At 54.8% G+C, this 15,292-nt stretch overlaps 1 protein-coding gene across 3 annotated transcripts in view; it reads right to left on the bottom strand.

Moving 5' to 3' along the window:
- Positions 1 to 123: 123 nt before the first annotated feature.
- The window catches only part of Sema3f (semaphorin 3F), a 28,024-nt gene continuing 12,855 nt past the window's right edge, over positions 124 to 15,292 (bottom strand). For 2 of the 3 annotated variants that reach the window (XM_048423717.3, XM_085688826.2), the window contains 17 exons: positions 11,280 to 11,440; positions 11,113 to 11,175; positions 10,893 to 11,012; positions 10,052 to 10,144; positions 8,408 to 8,501; positions 7,012 to 7,131; positions 6,668 to 6,807; positions 6,449 to 6,563; positions 6,246 to 6,315; positions 5,952 to 6,096; positions 4,161 to 4,383; positions 3,505 to 3,593; positions 3,333 to 3,374; positions 2,994 to 3,151; positions 2,739 to 2,806; positions 2,297 to 2,430; positions 124 to 1,445 (listed from right to left, as the gene is read on the bottom strand). In XM_048423717.3, the coding sequence (XP_048279674.3) occupies positions 1,035 to 1,445; positions 2,297 to 2,430; positions 2,739 to 2,806; positions 2,994 to 3,151; positions 3,333 to 3,374; positions 3,505 to 3,593; positions 4,161 to 4,383; positions 5,952 to 6,096; positions 6,246 to 6,315; positions 6,449 to 6,563; positions 6,668 to 6,807; positions 7,012 to 7,131; positions 8,408 to 8,501; positions 10,052 to 10,144; positions 10,893 to 11,012; positions 11,113 to 11,175; positions 11,280 to 11,440 (2,246 nt within the window). In that variant the 3' untranslated portion in view covers positions 124 to 1,034. The remainder of the gene's footprint in view (positions 1,446 to 2,296; positions 2,431 to 2,738; positions 2,807 to 2,993; positions 3,152 to 3,332; positions 3,375 to 3,504; positions 3,594 to 4,160; positions 4,384 to 5,951; positions 6,097 to 6,245; positions 6,316 to 6,448; positions 6,564 to 6,667; positions 6,808 to 7,011; positions 7,132 to 8,407; positions 8,502 to 10,051; positions 10,145 to 10,892; positions 11,013 to 11,112; positions 11,176 to 11,279; positions 11,441 to 15,292) is intronic. The other variant, XM_048423718.3, reaches the window with a different exon arrangement.

Raw genomic sequence — 15,292 nt, 5'->3', positions numbered from 1 at the left:
CTGTGTAGCCCTGGCTGTCCTCAAAGGCACAGAGATTCGCCTGCCTCTGCCTCTCTAGTGCTGAGAAGTGTGGGCCTAACCCACCTCCATTCCCACTCCAACCACCAAGGAGAGAAGGCAAAGTCTAGTCCCAGAGCCAGTGTTTATTAGCAGGATGGAACCCAAGAGCAGCTGTGGCCTGGGGAGCAGAGGGCTGCAGGAGCCCCCCATCTACCCAACTGCCCCCAGAGCTATTTACACCCATCACCAGAAGCGGTGGGCATTGGGGAACCTTGGGGATTCCCTGCAGGCCCTGGGCCTCCACCATGGCCCATCTACCCTCAGGGCTGGGGGCTCTTTTGAGCCCAGCCCTCTGCTTCTCTCCCCACGGGTCAAGGTGGCACAGGAAAAGCTAAGGAGGTAGAGTGGGGTGGACCTGTCAGGACAGGCAAGGAAGGGAGAAGAGAAAGTCCTGCCCCACCCAGGCAGACTTCTCTTCTGATCCCAATAAATAGAGAATAAATACCTGGGAAAGGTTGGCCTTGACTGAGCACCCCTGACCCAGGCAGGGGCCTGAATCCTGTGATGGCCCCCGTCCTCCCTTCTCTGAGTGCTCTCAGGCCCCACCCCCAGGCCCCACAGCAGTCCTGGTGTCCATGTCTACGCCACGGAACAGCTGACAACACTCATCAGCAAAGGTATATGGTCCATGCCCTGGCAAATAGGGCTCGCTCCCTCCCTGTGTTCTGTAGATCTTGACAGCTGTTGAGCAAGATTTCCGCAGTCTGGGGACTGTGTGGTCTTGGCCTGGCCCTGGCAACTTCCTGGACCAGGCTGGGCATGCTCAGTCATGTGCCATTGCTGACCAACATGGGTCTAAGTTCTGAATAATGCTGCCACTAAGGCAGGCTATATACCCACCAATAAATACTGTCTTTGCAGGGGTAGGGTATGTATAGAATATAGATATTTTATATATATATATATATATATATCTTTTATATTAAAAGGGATGAGGGGCTAGGCTGGTCCTATGTAGGCCTCCAGTAGCTGCCTCATGTGTCCGGAGGGTGATGACGACGGTTCCGGGGCTTTTTCTGGTCCTGGGGTTCAGGAGGTCTAAGCGCTCCTGGAGCCTCCCTGGGGTTGGGGGGCACATGACGCCAGTAACCCTGGCAGTACTGATGGATGAGGCCCACTTCCGGCTGGGCGAGGAGCTGGGCCAGCTCCTGATAAGGAGGTGTGGGAAGGCCTGTGCCAGGAGGTGGAGGGACGCTCACAGCCAGTGGGGGGAAGAGGGCAGCATGAACGGCGTCCCGGCCCAGTACATGCAGCTGCACCCGAGTGACGATGTGCTTGAAGTTGTTCTCAGTGGCCGTGCAGGAGTAGAGGCCGCGGTCACCAAGCTGCAGGGCACGAAGCAGCAGCCCCTGCTCTGTACGCAGGAAGCGGTCCTCTGCACGAATCTGCAGGGGTAGGGGTGGGGGCTCAGGGGCTGGGTCACCACTCCACGGCCCTAGCCAGCTTCCAGATGAGACCACCTTCGTGGCCATTCCAAGCAGAGACACCCACATGGTATTTCCACATACCAAGGAAAAAGCCCACGTACTGCTTGCACATGAGAGGGATCTGAATAAGGAATCCACACATATTCCCAGTTCAGGAGGTGGATGATGACCCTGGGGGTTAGGGGTTCTGAACAATGAATGAGAAAATTTTGGAGCACACACAGAATTTCCATTTAATGAGAATACCCAATTGTGGCACCCACATACCATTTCCACATAAAGAGGGACACCAGTAAGGTTTTTCCAGAGAATATCCACAGAGTTTCCATATACTGGAGCTCACCCACGTGATGTTCCATACAAGGAGGATACCCCAACAGAGTACAGATATGGAATAGTTTGTTCTTTTGGTTTTTCAAGACGGGGTTTCTCTGTGTAGCCCTGGCTGTCCTGGAACTTGTTCTGTAGACCAGGCTGGCCTCGAGCTCAAAGATCCGCCTGTCTCTACCTCTTGTGTGCTGAGATTAAAGGCGTGCGCCACCATGCCCAGCTCAGATATGGAATATTTATCAAATGAATCCAGCCTATGAACGGATCCATATACTGAAGCCTAACCCACAGCTGCTATGTAAACTCATTTCACTTCAGTGATTTCGGTGTAAGGATGGGCACTTAGAAGGGGTTCACAGAGTGAAGGCTGCCCCAAGCTGGCTGCCAGGCTCTGTTTCCCCAACACGGGCTCCCACTGCAAACAGGAACTCCCACACCCACAGTGCAGAATTTGCCCCTTGTGGGACATAGGAACTCACCTCACGGCGCCGGTCACTGGGATCTCGCTGGAACAGCCACTTAACAGTGGCTTGGGGTGAGCGAGGCTGGCACTCAAGGAAAGCCGCACTGCCAGCCACTCCATACTGCACAGACTCTATGGCATTCTTGTTTGCTGTGGATCAAGAGGGCCTTGAGTGGAAGCAGCATTGCTCCTAGGCAGTCAGTCTGTTCAGTAGGGAGAGGCAGGCATCAAGGGGCACCCACACACAAAGACAGGACAACATCACTGGGAATCTATCCACATTCTGATCCCATGCCTAAGGTTCCCACCACTCAGGGAGTCATCTGCAACTTCACGGTGTGTGTGTGGGGTGTCTGTGGGCATAGTTGAGAAGCACCCTTCATGGTGTGTGTGTGTGTGTGTGTGTCTGTGGGCATAGTCGAGAAGCACCCTACAGGAAGGGCAACATGCTCACTCACCATTGGAATTGAACCCACGGCACTGCCTGATGGGGTTCCCGTGGCGGACATCTTGCCGGCGACTCCGCCTGGATGAGGATAACTCCTGAAGGAGTGTTCTTGGGAGGCTTGCTCCCAGGTTCCTGCACCCCAAGACTCTAGAGCAGGGCCCTATACCCCAGGGCAGTTATGTCTTCTTATCCATGCTCCACTCTGCTCTCACCCCCCTGAGCTCCCAGAGCTGTGGATAACATCCAAGGTTCTGGCGGTCTATACCTCTTGGAGGATGCTGTGTAGCGGGAGCAGGTCTGGCCATCCCAGGCACAGTAGGGATCGCGGGCAAGGCAGCAGTCAGCACAGGCAGCTCCATATGCCTGGCAGCGGTGCAGGCTCAGGTGTGTAACACCCACGGCTGAGGCCACATAGAGTTGTTGCTGGGGGCGGAAGCGGGGGAGTGTCAGCTCTCTTCCCACAGATAGTCCCAGGGTAGCCAGTCGGGCTGGACTCCTTCTCTCCCTGTTTCATGTTTCACTTTCCCATCCTGGTGCCAAGGGCGTGACCCCACTGGGACGCAGGCTCCAACCTCACTCCCAGTCCACACTGCCAAAAACTCACCCTCTTGGAAGAGATGGTCATAGTCTTCACGGCTGCTGGTTCCTGGAAGAAAACAGGGGTCAGTTTGGGACCCTGCGGAACCCTCCCAGCCCTGACTTAGATCTAAGGTTAGAGGCTGGGGGCCAGAGAGGGGCAAGGTACTGTGGACAGGACTGGGCGGTACTTCACCTACCTTGAAGACCTCCACTTCCTCCAGCATGAGCTCCTCCACCTCCTGGTCATCCTTGGGCAGCACGATGACCTTCTGCACTGTCCCGCGGTCTGGAACGGGCCGGGCAGGACCTCAGTGAGGCTGAGGATGCTGGGGAAGGGGCAAAGCCTCAGCCCCTTCCCCACCAAAGCCCCATCTCCTCTAGGGCAGTGGAGTAGGGCTTCCATGCTGAGGTTCAGGGGCCTCCCTTGGATAAAGGGAGAGTTGCGGGGGTGGGAGGACTAGAACAGGACAAAGGGGGTCATTGCCAGGGTCTGCACCCCACACCCAGACTTTCATTTTGGGCTCTGCTGAGAATAGAAAATGGGCAACTGAGTTGGGAGCTGTCATAATTGTGACAAGTATAATTACGTATGTGTTATGTGTGTGTGTGTGTATGTGTGTGTATGCATACATGCATGGGCAAGCATAGATCCATGTATCCTAAGTTCTTTTCAAGTCATACAAGGGCCCCTAGGTGCCTGGTGTTCCTGCTTTTCTGGCTATTCTGGTCAAGGAGAGAAGGTTCCCACAGTTGAGTTTGAAGCAACCCCTAGCTGGGCAGGATCTGGCCCCAGGATCAGTTCCTCCCATCCAGTGGGCCCAGTGTGGGAGGGTCTGAGAGCAGCAGTGGGTACCTGTGCCCAGGAAAAGCACCTCATAGCGCCCATCAGCTGCATCCACCTGGTCCACAGCGACGGTGGTGAGGCGGTAGGGTGCACCTGTACGGACCACCAGGGGTCGCCGCTGCAGCGGGTATACAGCCTGGTACATGAGTGGATGGGTACGCATGAAGTTGATGACTTCGTCAGGATAATCCTTAGTGGACTTCATTGACGGCGTAAAGGTTCCGCCAGGGCACTGTAGGCAGATAAAGAGCGAGCGTCAGTCCTAGGCTGTCCAGGTGGGGCACACGGACCCAGGAGCGCAGAAGCTTCCAGACTGACCCTATACCTACCTGTTTCCCTCTCCAGATCCCTTCCTGACTTCTCCCTTCCACCAGATCATGTGTCATGACCTCATGGCAGCTTTTGGCTAAACTGACCACTCCCTTCCCGTGTCCTCACCCCTGCCCAGCTGTCTCCTTCCTCTCTGGCTGTCCCTCTGGCTTCATTGCTCTTTCCTGTGCAGCTGGGCTGCTGGCCTCAAGAAGATGACACACAGTAGACCTGCTTCCCCTCCCCAATGCCTTGCTTCTGCCTGGGGCTCAAGTCGGTCCTTCCAATTCCAACTTCATTCTGGTAGGAAGCCTTCCCAGACCCCTTCCGAGACCAGTTTCCCCGGGGCAGTCCTGATGACCCACAGACACACCTGCCACTGCATCAGGTCAGATCACAGCCAAGTTCCCACACTCAGTCTCCTGGGGCAGGCCCACCCAGGTCACACTCAGATAAAGTGGGATAGTTACCAACAACACAGAGCGAGCATGGCTTGATCCTGCCCACTCCTCATCACTGTCCCTGCTGGCAGCCAGCCAGATTGACTTCTGCCCCTCTAAACTTCACCTCTCACAAAGTTTCCTAGAGTACCCTCCATGGGGCAGCCCACCACAGCAGGCCCCATCTGCCTCAGAACCCTGGGCGGACGCTTTCCTGACAGCTCGATGTGTGTTGTGTGAATAGTAATTTTCTTTTCTTTTTTCTTTCTTTTTTTTTTCCTTTCCTTTCCTTTCCTTTTCTTTTTCTTTTTCTTTCTTTTTTTTTTTTTTTTTGAGACAGGGTCTCTCAGTCCTGGCTGTCCCAGAACTCACTCTTAGACCAGGCTGGCTGCGAACTCACAGAGATCCATCTGTCTCTACCTCCTAAGTGCTGGGATTAAAGGTGTGAGCCACCATGCCTGGCTGTGAATACAAGTTTCTAGGTGTGCTGTGTCTCACTGCCTTGTTGACTGAGAGCGTCATTAGAGTGGAGTCCATGCCTGCAGAGGGTGGAGGAGGCCTCTTAAAAACAAAGTAAAGAAGCTAGGAAGATGGCTCAGAAGATACGAGCACTGGCTGCTCTTTTAGAAGTCCAAGGTTAATTAATTCCCAGCACCCACATTGAGGTTACAACCATCTGTAAGTTCAGGGGATCCGATGTCCTCTCCTGGCCTCTGTAAGAACCAGGCATGCATGTGGTGCACAGACATACATGCAGGCCAAGCACCCATACACATACAATAACAAAAACCAGAGGACATGCCTTCAATCCCAGCATGTGGGAGGTAGAGACAGGCAGAACTTTGAGTTTGAGCCAAGCCTGATCCACTTAGTGACTTCCAGGCCAACCAGGGATAAACAGTCTCAAGACAGCAAGGTTGAAAAAAAAGCTGTGTGGTGGTGGCGCATGCCTTTAATCCTGGCACTCTGAAGGCAGAGGCAGGTAGTTTTCTGAGTTCTGAATTGGAGGCTAGCCTAGTCTACAAAAAGAGAAACACATGGGGGCACTTACTGTGCCAGGCCGGGGATATGGCATCTTTCCTGAGAAGGGCATCCACTGGTAGTTGGGGCCCTCCTTGTGAGCAAAGGGCCCATTGAAGACCATACGGATGTCAGCCATAGAGTAGACACACACAGCAGAGCCTCGGAACACGGAGCTGTGTACGAACGAGCAGGTTACTGCTATGGCAAGGACAGGACAGACCCTGGGCCCATATCTACCCAACAGCTCATAACCGGGCCAGGGTCCTCCTCCACAAGCTATAACCCCCAATCCTGCCACTGCATGGCCTGACTCCAATCTCACCCTGAGGAGGTAAAGACAGCATAAATGACGGGGTTCCTGACATCCTGGGTCTGCTGCACAAACACATCCTCTGGAACAAAAGAGAGAAGGTACTGGGGACACTGCCCAAGGGAGAAGCCGGCCCCTAGAGGGACCCTGACCGTCGATCCATCCTCCATCACCCTCTATAGCTCTAGGATCCCGCTAGCTTGTTGAGCACTCACGGAGTTCATCGAAGTGGGTCTCGATGCCATCCTCCCCTGGCACCGAGCAGACAAGTCGTGCCTTCAGGAATGTGCTCCACTTGTTGACGAGGCAGCAATGGCCGCCATCATCATTCTGGAGGTGTGGGCAGGGAGCCAGATCAGATCAACTCATTCACCCCAAGACTGGCTGAAGTAGGTCTGGGGAGGGAGGGGCAGCGGAGTTTTATAGACACTTACGAGGCAGATGCGCCCGATGCGGGCATATACAGCGGGGTTCTGTGGAGCCTCTGCGGAGCGCTCTCGGAAGAAGAAGTAGAGTTTGTCGTCATTCCGCTCTGCGCTGTCAGGGATGAGCTCAGCATGGATAAATGAAGGGTCTGCGGGCAGATAGGCGGGCAGGGGTCAGCAGCATGGACACCCTGGCTATGCTTCTTTCTCTCCAGGAGAATCCCCAATAGGAAACCAGTCCTGTCCCAAGTTAGTCAGTCACAGGCTCAAAACTACCCCCCAGGCATGCGTCTGTAGACTTCCTTGCATGTCACAGCCACACTTCCCACTAAGGGCTTGTGACTGGTGCTCACCATTGAGCCACCGCGAGTTGTACTGATCGGTGCGCATGGCCGTCTGCTTCCCAAGCGTGCGGAAGATGGCTGCATCAGTGCCCATAAAATCGATGTACACTCCTGCATAGAGCTCCTCATCTGTAGGAGGGTCAGACGTTAGTCAGGGGACTGCTCAGACTCGGGGACTCCTAGGCAGAGGCATGCCCCACCATGGGGACTGCTCAGACTCGGGGACTCCTAGGCAGAGGCATGCCCCACACACACACTTTGAGATGCCCAGGGCATGATCATATCTTTTGTTACATGTTTACAACTGGTTCTTGGAGGAGACCTGTCAGGAGCAATAGCCAATTTCTGGGATTCCCCCATCCCAGCTTGTCTCAAGCTGCTAACCTGTAGTCACACAGGGCTGGGAGGACACACCAGTGTCATCCTGTAAGATTTCTACCACATGATTGTAACAGGCCTAAAGAGCCTCAAAAGCCAGATTACAATGTGGCAATGTAGTAAAACAATTAGGAAGTAATAAATTTTGAGCATTTATTATATTTTGCTGCCATTACTTCTGTTTTAAGACAATTGATTTGGTTGCAAGCCTTTATAATTTAATTTCCAATAATAGCCATATTTAACAACTGGATCACAAAATTCCTGGAAATTCAGCTGCTGAGCTGGCTCCAGCACATCCTATCTTCCTTCTGAGAGTCTCCAGAGTAAACCCTACCTCCCTCAAGTTATATCCTCTATTCTGGACTCAGCCTTCTTATTCACCAAGGGGAAAACACCTGCCCCTCCCCCAGCCCCAGGGACCTTTCCCAGGCTTGCAGGTGGCACAGCACCTGGCAGCTACTGTGTGAGATACCCTGGGGATGGACATTACGAACAGTCAAAAAGCAGGCAGAGGGCGAGATCAGGGGCAAGCAAGGTCCCCATGCTTCAAGCAGGTGCAACAGTGACTCCAGTCTCCAATAGGACACTTCCTTAAGAAGAGCCCCACTCTCCCAGACATCTGCATAGTACAGAAACGCGCCCTCCCTAGCTGGTCTGGGTGCTCTGTGTGAGCCCCTTCCGGTCTCCTTGACACATGAAGGAGCTATGGGACCCCTCAAACGACTCTCAGTACAAACCCAGCTTATCTCCCCTCTAGGCAAGACATAGCTCCAAGGGTTCCAGGCTTTGCAAAGACTCCACTTGGTATCTCGGGGGAGACCTGGCCTCTGGCTTATACACCTAGCTCTGCCTCTCAGCTCACCCAGGAATCTGTGCTGTGCCCTGACCCCCTCCAGGTATGCTAATGGGACATGGTCATGTTCTCTGACAAGGTCAACTCAGGAGTGTTGGTGACCCCCACACCTTCTAGTGGCAAAGGCTACATACTGACACCATAGAACCAGGGTGGGACGAAGGCACTCACTGATAAGGGCTGAGGCTGTGTCCAGCTTGGGGTCGTATGGACATTTGCCCTTCCCTGACTCCAGTCTCTCAGGCTCCAAGTAGAAGATGTAATCCTGCAGGGTAGAGAGGGGCTCAGCACATCCAGGCCAGTCCCACTGACAAGGATAAATTTCATAAGGTTCCTAGGCAAGAATGAACCCTAAGGGAAACCCTGAGTCCATCCCCTATACACCCCCAGGGTCCTTGGGTTTGAACTTCAGCCAGCCAGATCTCCTGGGGCAGGTCCATGGTATTTCCAAGGGAACTAATTTCTGATCTTATGCCTCAGACAAGGACTAAGAACCAAGTCTCAGAGGTCCAGGTCTTGGGGACCATAGGGTGAGTTTATATGGGCTAAAGTCCCTCCACGCTCAGGAAGATGCTTGCTAAACAACCTTGGGCTACAGAGGCCTGATACTTTGAGCTATACCTGCCTCTCCTGGGCCAAGGAGGGGCTGCAGACCTGAGTAGGAATGGGGGCATAGTTAGAATAAGAACAAGGCCTGGGGTCTTGTTCTCCTAGCATCGGGTCCAAACAGGGAGCTCAAGGTTTGTCTCCAGGCTTTTTGCTCTACCTGTGGACCTCAGGATGGACCCAAAGGTCATTCATTGATTTTCTGTCCCTCCACATCTCCCCAGAGAGTCAAGTTGGGGGAGTGGGGAGACAGCTGAGACCGTGTGGGATTCACAAAGCTAACAGCCATCTCTCCCCACACCACCCACTTTGCCCTGGGAGATGCTAGAAAGATCTGTGAAGTCTCTGGGACCAGGGAGAGCTCGCAGGCCTGGTGGGGAGGGCAGGGCAAAGGCAGGGCAAGGGAAGAGGAGGAATGCACAGAGGAAGGTGGCAGCGAGTGGCAGGATGGTGATGGGAAGGTCAGTTACACTTCGCACACGTAACCTCCTGTACACACAGACCGGCAGGCAACACAACTGGCACATGTAACTCACCACACACACATAGAATCTAGACAGCCTTAGATCTTCAGCACTCCCCATCAGGAAGACAGACACACACACACACACACACACACACACCATCACGCACAAACACGTAATCTCATACGTACTCACATGTTGTCATTCACCGGCAGCCTCTGCCCCCCTGCCCGCCCCTGCCCAGCCCCAGCTTGCCTTACCCAGCCCAGACTCCCAATCTTGACTAATGGACAGACACACTGCCTCAAAGGAGAGCCCCCATATGTGAGTGTGCAGGACTCCTGTGTCTGCTACCTGACCCACAGGAGGCATGGGAATAGACACATAGGAGTCATATGCCAGACCCTCTGTGGATAAAAAGGTGTGCCCAAGCACAGGCTGGCATGTGCTCATGTGTGTCTCCACACACATTCTCAGGACTGAGGCACAACTGTCCCCAGGACTCCTGTCTTCCCCACCTGGTGGCGTCAGGATTTCTTGCCTGCAGGGGTCCCACTGAGGCTGACAGGAGTCCAGCTGGAGCTGCTTTCAGAACCTGAGGGCACTGCAGGGGAAGGGATGGGAATGGGGTGGGGGCATGAGGGAGGAGGGAGATACTGGGGTAGCTGGCCTTGGGGCCAGGCCCAGGGTAAACTGAGCTCAGAAGTCATCTGGCTTGGCAAAAGACTAGAAGGATGAGGCCCACCTGGCGTGGGGCTGTGGGCGTCGGGCGGTCGGCACCATCTGTGGCCCTGCTGCCTCGGCCTTTGACCACCTGCATCTGGGTCCATGGTGGGGCCTGAGAAGATGAGGAATAGAGAGTTAGAGCTGGGGATGGCAGGGGCTGGGGGAGCGGGCTTGGGCTGCCAGCCTCTCATACCATACAGGTCAGGAACACACATGAACACATGGGCCCCCAGAGAACATATATGCATGTGTACACACACATACACACAGACTTGGCACACGCCTGTACACGCATGTGCCCCTTATGTCCAGTCACTCTCACACAAGCCCTACGTAGGTTACATCAACTCACATACATGCCCACATGGAAATGGAAAAGGGCAGAAGCAGGCAGGGTGGAGCAGAGCTGGGGAAAGGGCAGCTTCCCCAACCCCTGGGCCAAGGGGAGGAAGGCCGCTCTCCCCCCCAGGCCACAATGGTGGAAGCTGACCCAGGTTTCCAGCCTTCTGATACCAAAGACCCCACCAGGTCCTATGACTTGGCAGTTGGGTGAAGATCCACAGGCACAGCCAGGAGAATTACTGCCCCATGTGGGGCAAATGCTTACTATGCGCCAGGCACAGTGCTAGCTGGAGAGCGCTAACTCACTGCCTCTTCCTCACACCGACCTGTTAGAAGGGAACCGTGAGCCCCATTTCCAGGTCAGGAAACTGAGGCTCAGAGAGCTGAACAACTTACTCACCCAAGGTCACTGGGCTCGGAAGTGGTAAGGATGGGGCTCAAGCCCATCCTCCCATCAGGACCTTGGAATGAAGCCACCAGAGGGGACAGCAGAGAGCCAGGGCTGGAAGCTCACTCACCTGCGCACGACGGCCACGGTTCACATAGGTGCACATGGGATTGTAGGCACCGGTCCCGCACACATACAGATGTGTTCGGTTCCAGGGCTGGATGAGCCTGACGAAATTCCCACACTCTCCCTGCGGCCAGACAGAAAGCCGTGTAGATGCTCAGATACCTGCCCAGCCGCGCTCCCGCTCCGAGGTCACGGCCTCACCCTCCGGGCCCCAAGGCACTCACGTTGCCATCCTTGCCCGACAGTATGCACTCCTCAATGCGCTGTGGGGAGGCTGCCCAGTGGATCTGCCAAAGATGGGGGTTAGAGGATGCAGCCTGCAGGCCAGGCCCCTGACCCTGGGCTCCATGCCCTTCACCCTGCTCTGCCCCACTTCCAGGACAGCCCTTACAATGAGAGGCTCTCGGTTGATGTCATGCAGATCCAGGGACAGCACGTAGTCCTTGCTGCCCACGTACATGCGGTCATGGTCCTCGTCCTTGAGTAGGATTCTGTAGTCGGTAGTGTTGAGCAGGAAGTTGAAGAAGTGGGCGGTACCCGTGGCCTTGAGTTCTGTGGATGAAGAGGACACCAATTAGGGCTTTCAAGAGACAAACTCCCTCTGACAGAGAGGCACTGGGGCCACAGTTGTCCTAAGCTTCCACTTCCTCTCCCAGGGCCTACTTAGCTCCCTCTCCAGTTGCTGACAGCCATGGAGGGGAAAGTGGGACATGTGGGCAGGCCGGAGAAAGGGCCACACCCAAAGCTAAACCCTTGATTTACAGGCAGCCCAAGCTAATCCCAATGAAAGGGCCATGGGTGCAAGCCAGGGTGTATGATGGCATCCATCAAAGAGTCTGCTCAGGTGGGGGGGTAGATGTTTCCTCTCAGGGTGGGGGCCTGAAAGGGTTAATGAGCAGGTGGAAGTGGGGGGGCGGGGTAAGGACATGCTGCAGATGCTAGCACAGAGCCTGGATACCCTGCCCTCACCCTAGCTGACCACCAGGCAGAGGACATAGCTGGCACACTTCAAGGTCTCCACCTGCCCTGAAACAGGCTAGCCAGACACTAAAAAGCCCTGAAAGAGCCATAACACCCTATAGAACTTCAGTCCATCAGACCCCTCAAGGCTGCTAAGGAGACTCTCAGTCTACTCTGAACGAGCCTGGAGGTGTCAGCGTGAGAAAGGAGGCTCCCCCAGCAATGCTATATATAGGAGCCCCATGCCAGGGGCCAAGGGCAGGGGGTACAGCTGGGCCTTCTGTTTTCCCTTCTGCTTGTTTGCAGCAGCCCTGACTCCCATTCTCAGGATACCAAGACAGAGCCTTTCCTGGGATGAATGACAGGTAGCTCAGCCAACAACAAGCCAACAATGCGCACAGGACTCCTGGAAGTTTGTGAACCTGTCTTTGGGGGAGCTGAAAGGTTCACTTGGTAAGCCTGTCCCCTGTTCAACTCCAGCTATTTTTAGCTCAGGAGAGGTGAAAATTATGATTGAGGGTCATGAATATCCACTAGAAAGGGGGCATAGGTGGCAACATACAGAACACATACATGTACATACAGGAAATACACTTTACAGGTATGTAAGTGTGTCCTGCAACAGATGAGAGACTACTGGAGCATATATGAACATTCCCTGATCCCACAGCTGGCACCCAACTTCACAGGTGGAGCAACTGAGTGGGAGACCAGGACTAGGCACCTGGAGAGAGAACAGCTGAGATCTGAAGCCCGGGACACAGCCTGAAGGTGGCACCAGCAGGTGGCTGGCCCTGATTGGCCTGGCTCTGATTCCAGCTGGTCTGTAGAGACCCTAGGATAAGCTAGAGGGGCATGCTTGAGACCAGCAAGCTGGTTAGGGCACATGACAGGGATGGTCTGGGCTGGGCTATGGAGGAAGGAGATCTGACCGTCGGCCTCGAGACCGTGTCCAGTTCAGGATCTTACTGTTTAGAACTGCAGGGCAAAGAGAAGCCTTGCCCTGCTCAGACCTGATTATGTAGCAACAAGGGAGTATAGGTGATGACCTTGGCCAGCCACTGGGACAGAGGGACGCAGGGACGCCAAAGATCAAAGGGCCGATCCCTGCCTGGCTATGGCCTCACCCGCCTGTCCGGCGGTGCCTCTGAAGTCCTGGGCAGGGCAGCCTGGGCACCTGTCCTGCACCTGTTGTTGGGTCACTCGGAGTCTCCTGCCTGGCCACCCAGTCACAGTGACAACAGGAAAGTAAACACTCCCCCACCCCCAGGGCTGCGAAGTGGCCAGAGAGGAAGTGGGGCTGCCAGTGGAGCCCCCCCCAGGCTGGGACAGCCTGCCAGGGGTTATTTATACCCTGGCTGGGGGCATGGCCTTGGTTGTGCCCTTACTCATCCTGCTACACTGGGGGGCACATCAGGGGCAATGAAAGACAGGAGGGCAGAAGATCAAGTGGACACCTTCTAATAGCACCTAGGTCAGCAGTGGGAGGTTCAGAGAGCTAGCCTCCACGCACTCAAGCAGCCATAATCCCAAAGCCTTATGCTTCCACATCCCTATTCACTTTTGGCCTCCTAACCTAGACCCTACCCTACGCTGACTACCAGGGACTAAGATCCAAGTCCAAACCAGCATTCTGCTCCCAGGGCCCCACCTCCCTGTGAGAAAGACAAGACATCACTGGGCAGACGAGGAAAGAAAGTTCTAGAAAGGAAACAGAAGGCTCTCTTTGATGTATGTTGACACACCACCGCTATCTCCTCCAGTCTGGCCCAGGTGGAGGATGCCTCTCAGTCAGGCGCCTTGGAGCTTTGTGTTTACATCCAGTTTATCAGTGAGGACGGACATCAGGGTATAAGAAAGGGAAGAGACAGGCAGACTGCATGAAGATTGATGTCTGAAGGTTGGGGGCGCCGATGGAAACCAGTCCTGGTGATGAGAGACTGCCTGCCAGGAGATGAAGAGTCGGAAGGTGACTCGTCCTCCATCATCAAGAGACATGATTCAGGACCCTAGGGACTCCTCTCAATGGCCTCAGGACATGGCGTCAATGGCTCTGGTATTACAGGACACTCTGGTGTCACAGGACATGATGCTTTAGTCACTGTGGAAATGGTGAGGAGGCGGGGAGTCCCCAGGAGGCAATGCAGGTTGGAGAAGAGGGCAGAGGAAGGAAGGTCAGGGATCCTTATCCCTGGCTATGGCTCCACTTCTACTCTGGACCGTACTGACACACCCCCTGCTCCCCGCCCCCATTGAAATACCCTTGGCTCTGAGCTTCGTTTTCCAGTCTAGGACATTTCATGAGCGTCCTAAATTTCACAGTCAAGGTGGCCTGGATGGAGCCTGGGAGCTGTTACGCTTCTTGCCTCCTCAACACATCCTTGAAGGATATCTGTCTCAAGGGGCCCAGAGAATGGGCTGGGGTTCCCGGATCTTTTCCTGAGGAAGCAGGCTTCCTTCCAGAAGTCTCCATCACCTGAAGGATGTCCATCTCCCACTCACATCTCTGCTACTCCATTTCCTAGTGCTGGGGTGACGGGCAAAGAGGGCCACAGGGACGGAAGAGGCTTCCTGTTGACTCAGCCCCAATCTCCGCGACGCCAGCACGTTCCCCCAGCCCCACCCACAGAATCACAGCTGAATCTCAATTCATCAGAGCCAGCTCACATACAAGAAAAGCGGAGACAGGTAGTTCTCCAGGGTCGAGAGAGTCATGTGGAGGGCTCTAGCCTCGCTAACTCAAGACTCAAGTGTGTCAGGAGAAAACACAAATAAACCCCACGACTATCCCACAGCCTGGGCTGCTTCCTGACCTACCCTACCTAACCCGTGTACCACGGGGCAACCTGATCTACCCTACCTACCCTGTGTACCACGGGCAATCTAACCTACCCTACCTACTCTGTGTACCACGGGGCAACCTGACCTATCCTATCTAAACTGGGTACCACAGGACAAAGGATCTGGGGCTTTTATCCTCTCCCCAGGAAGCCTGGCTCAGAGCGGGAAGGGACATTCAAGCAGGTACCCTTAGCTGACACCTGCAGTATGAGCAGATCCTACTAGGTCCAGTACTCTGTAAGGGACTTGGGCCCACAGGGTCCGGGGGCCTGAGCGGTATCAGTGTGTGTGGTGCTGATGCTGACCTGGCCAAGTCATGTCTTCAGACCTCTACTCAGTGCATGACGGTAAGGCTCCAGTCAAAGTGAGTTCTGAGCTTGTCAGGGGAGGGTGGTGGCCTGGGTGCTGTTTCCTGGGAAGAGCCCCACACCCCGGCTCTCACCCAAGCTGGGCACAGGTTGGGTGGGGTAGCATCCGGGAAGGATTTTCCCGTCATGGGAAGGAAGAGCCTTTTCTGGCATCAGACACCTCATTTCCGCAGCCGTTCCCAGCTTCCAGACCTCTCCCTGTGGCTGTTAAGACACTGGCCTGGCGCAGAATGGC

Source organism: Myodes glareolus, chromosome 4 (genome assembly GCF_982192425.1).
Source record: "Myodes glareolus chromosome 4, mMyoGla1.1, whole genome shotgun sequence".
Taxonomy (NCBI): Eukaryota; Metazoa; Chordata; class Mammalia; order Rodentia; family Cricetidae; genus Myodes; species Myodes glareolus.
The sequence above is the reverse complement of the archived record's forward strand: the minus strand, read 5'-3'. Positions and strand labels throughout refer to the sequence as shown.